General features: G+C 43.6%; 1 protein-coding gene across 1 annotated transcript in view; it reads left to right on the top strand.

Moving 5' to 3' along the window:
- Window positions 1-2,783, top strand: part of LOC106013777 — a gene marked incomplete at its 3' end in the record, with an annotated part of 3,299 nt that extends 516 nt beyond the window's left edge. Inside the window, 1 exon segment of the mRNA XM_013090400.2 lies at window positions 2,619-2,783. Coding sequence (XP_012945854.1) covers window positions 2,638-2,783 — 146 coding nt within the window.
- Window positions 2,784-3,126: the final 343 nt, after the last annotated feature.

Below are 3,126 nucleotides of genomic sequence, written 5' to 3'. Positions count from 1 at the left end.
GTAGGCCGACGCTTCTGTCTCTGTAATTTTAGAAAATCCGGAAGTGATATTTCGCGAGGCGCATTTTGTTTTGAGAGTATAGATTTAGACCTTATAATATTTTGCATCTCTCAAGATTTATTGCCCCTTTCCAGTAGAGTGTAAAATATATAGTAGGCCAATGACTTCTAGTTGATATTAAAGCACCAATCATTCCTTTCATCGAAAGGGAGCCCAACTAGTATACAGTAATTATAAAGACAGTGAAATCTCATCATGATTTTGGAAGCCATTGAGTATAATCTAGATTCTAGATCTAGATTTAATAATGGTCGCTCGTTACGGAAGTCCTCCCATGAAGTGTTTCAGTGAATCAGTTTTTAGTTGTGTTTTAAAAAAAATAATTTTAGTATGAGTTTTACGGCACTTGCAACACAATAAGGTCATAATATAAGTGCCAAGTTAATTAGTTTGGGGAAGAAGGAAGCGAACGGTGCGAAACAGGCCCACACGAGAGGCTAAAGGGCACCACTGGCTGGTAGGTCTTAGGTCTTCTTTATTTTTTCCTCTATTGCTTATGTCTGTCTGTGCGGGTGGTTGGAGGGCGGCACTGGTAGGTCTTAATTATTTACTTTATTTTCCCTCTATCGTTTATGTATGTCTTACTTATTTACTTTCCGTCTGTTGCTTCTGTCTGTCTGTCTGTCTGTCTGTCTGTCTGTCTGTCTGTCTGTCTGTCTGTCTGTCTGTCTGTCTGTCTGTGTGTCTAACTTACATTTCCCCAGCACAAAATGACTACCTGTATTATTGTGTCGATGTGCTTCTCTTTACTCCAACAAACTAAGCCACGGGTAGGCCCACTTCATTTCAATTGTTATCTATTCATTTTTTTTTTTTTAATCAGTTTACTTCTTTATTTCTCTTTGCTTTGTAATTGTTTTGTTTTGTTTCATGGGTGCCATAACTCATTTACTGGCCTAAATTGTGTTAAAGACAGAGTAAAACAATAACAAGCTGTTTCTCCTTCTCTTTACAGTGTCCGCCCAAGCCGTGTAAAGTTTTGGGTAAGCTGTTCCTGGCGGGTACAGCCATCTTCCCGATGAGAAGGTCACATTCTTTCTGAACAGTCTGTACTGTAAATGACCTAAACTGTGGCGACATTGGCGTAAAACAACAGTAAACTGCTTGTCTCTCCTTCTTTCTACAGTGACCAGCCATGACGCGTAGAGATTTAGCTCGAGTGACTTAAAAAACAAACACAACATCGAACCGTTTCTTTCTCCCTCTACAGTGTCCAGCCATGACGTGTAAAGGTTTGGACAAGCTGTTCCTGGTGGGTACAGCCATCTCTCTATTAGGAGTCCACCTTCTTCCTGGCCAGTCTGTACAGTAAATGACCTAAACTTTTTCAAGGATGGAGTAAAAATAGTCAAATAAACATCAAACTGTTTCTTCCTCTCTCTCTCTCCTCGGTCGCCAGCCATGCCGTGTAAAGGTTTGGGCAAGTTGTTCCTGGTGGGTACAACCATCTCTCTGATGGGGTAGTCACCTTCTTCCTGACCAGCCTATACCGTATGCGACCTAAACTTAGTCGCTTATGGTGTAAAATACCATGGAACTGTTTTTCTTTTCCTCTCTCTACAGTGTTCAGATATGACGTGTAAAGGTTTGGGCAAGTTTTTCCTGATGGGCACAGCCATTTCCCTGATGGGGTAGTCACCTACTTCCTGACCAGCCTATAACTGGACTAAACTTTGTTGATGATGGCGTAAACATAATTAAATAACACCAAACGGTTTCTCTGTTCCTCCCTCTCCACAGTCGCCAGCTATGACGTGTAAAGGTTTGGGCAAGATTTTCCTGGTGGGTACGGCCACCTCCCTGATGGGATAGTAACCTTCTTTCTGACAAGCCTGTTAATGGCCTAAACTGTGTTATAGACGACTTAAAAACCAACCGTTTCTTTCTCCCTCTGCAGTGTCCAGCAGTGTCGAGCTATGACGTGTAAAGGTTTGGGCAAGTTTTTCCTGGTGGGTACGGCCATCTCTCTGTTTGGAGTCACCTTCTTCCTGACCAGCTTATAATTGGCCTAAACTTTGTCAATGACGGCGTAATACAGCATCTAATTGTCACTTTCTGATTCTGTAGTGTCCAGCCATGACGTGTAAAGGTTTGGGCAAGTTTTTCCTGGTGGGTACGGCCACCTCTCTGTTTGGAGTCACCTTCTTCCTGGCCAGCCTATAACTGGCCTAAACTTTGTCAATGACGCCGTAATACATGTACAAATCTAATTGTCACTTTCTGATTCTGCAGTGTCCAACCATGACGTGTAAAGGTTTGGGAAAGCTATTCCTGGTGGGTACGTCATTTCCTTGATGGGATACTCACCTTCTTTCTGACCAGCCTGGAAATGATGACCTAAACTGTGTTGACAATGGCGTATATAACACCCAACTGTTTCTTTCTCTCTTCCTCCCTCTACAGTGTCCAGCTACGCCGTGTAAAGGTTCGGGCAAGTTTTTCCTGGTGGGTACGGCCATCTCTCTGTTTGGAGTCCCCTTCTTTCTGACAAGCCTGTTAATGGCCTAAATTGTGTTATAGACGACTTAAAAACCAACCGGTTATTTCTCCCTCTGCAGTGTCCAGCAGTGTCCAGCTATGACATGTAAAGATTTGGGCAAGTTTTTCCTGGTGGGCACGGCCATCTCTCTGTTTGGTGTCATCTTCTTCCTGTCCAGTCTGCCTAGCTCTTCCTGGAGCATCTTACAGAGGGAGGCAGACGCCGCAAGCATAGGCCCCTACAGGTGACGGACGGGATTGTTTGTTTTAGTAGAGGTTTTTACGGCGCTCGCAACTGCATAACGTCATATGAGCGCCAAGAGGTGGACGTGTGTCAACAGAGAAGTCCTTGCAGGGAATCAGACTTACTCTGCTCACGTCTCTAGCTTCAGCAGCGCTAAGTCTGCTTCGACTATCAAAGCAACCCGAAAATAGCGGGTCACAAGAGCGTGACAAACAAACAAAAGAAGTAGGGGGGGGAAATGACGAAAGTAAGGATTAGGAAAGAAAAAGCAGCAATTCCCTGTTGCAGTTCACACTTATGAGCATGACATTGTTGGATCAGCCCATTTACAATTCTACTATGCA

The sequence above is a fragment of the Aplysia californica genome, unplaced genomic scaffold, assembly GCF_000002075.1.
Source record: "Aplysia californica isolate F4 #8 unplaced genomic scaffold, AplCal3.0 scaffold01262, whole genome shotgun sequence".
NCBI classification, from domain to species: Eukaryota; Metazoa; Mollusca; class Gastropoda; order Aplysiida; family Aplysiidae; genus Aplysia; species Aplysia californica.
The sequence above is the reverse complement of the archived record's forward strand: the minus strand, read 5'-3'. Positions and strand labels throughout refer to the sequence as shown.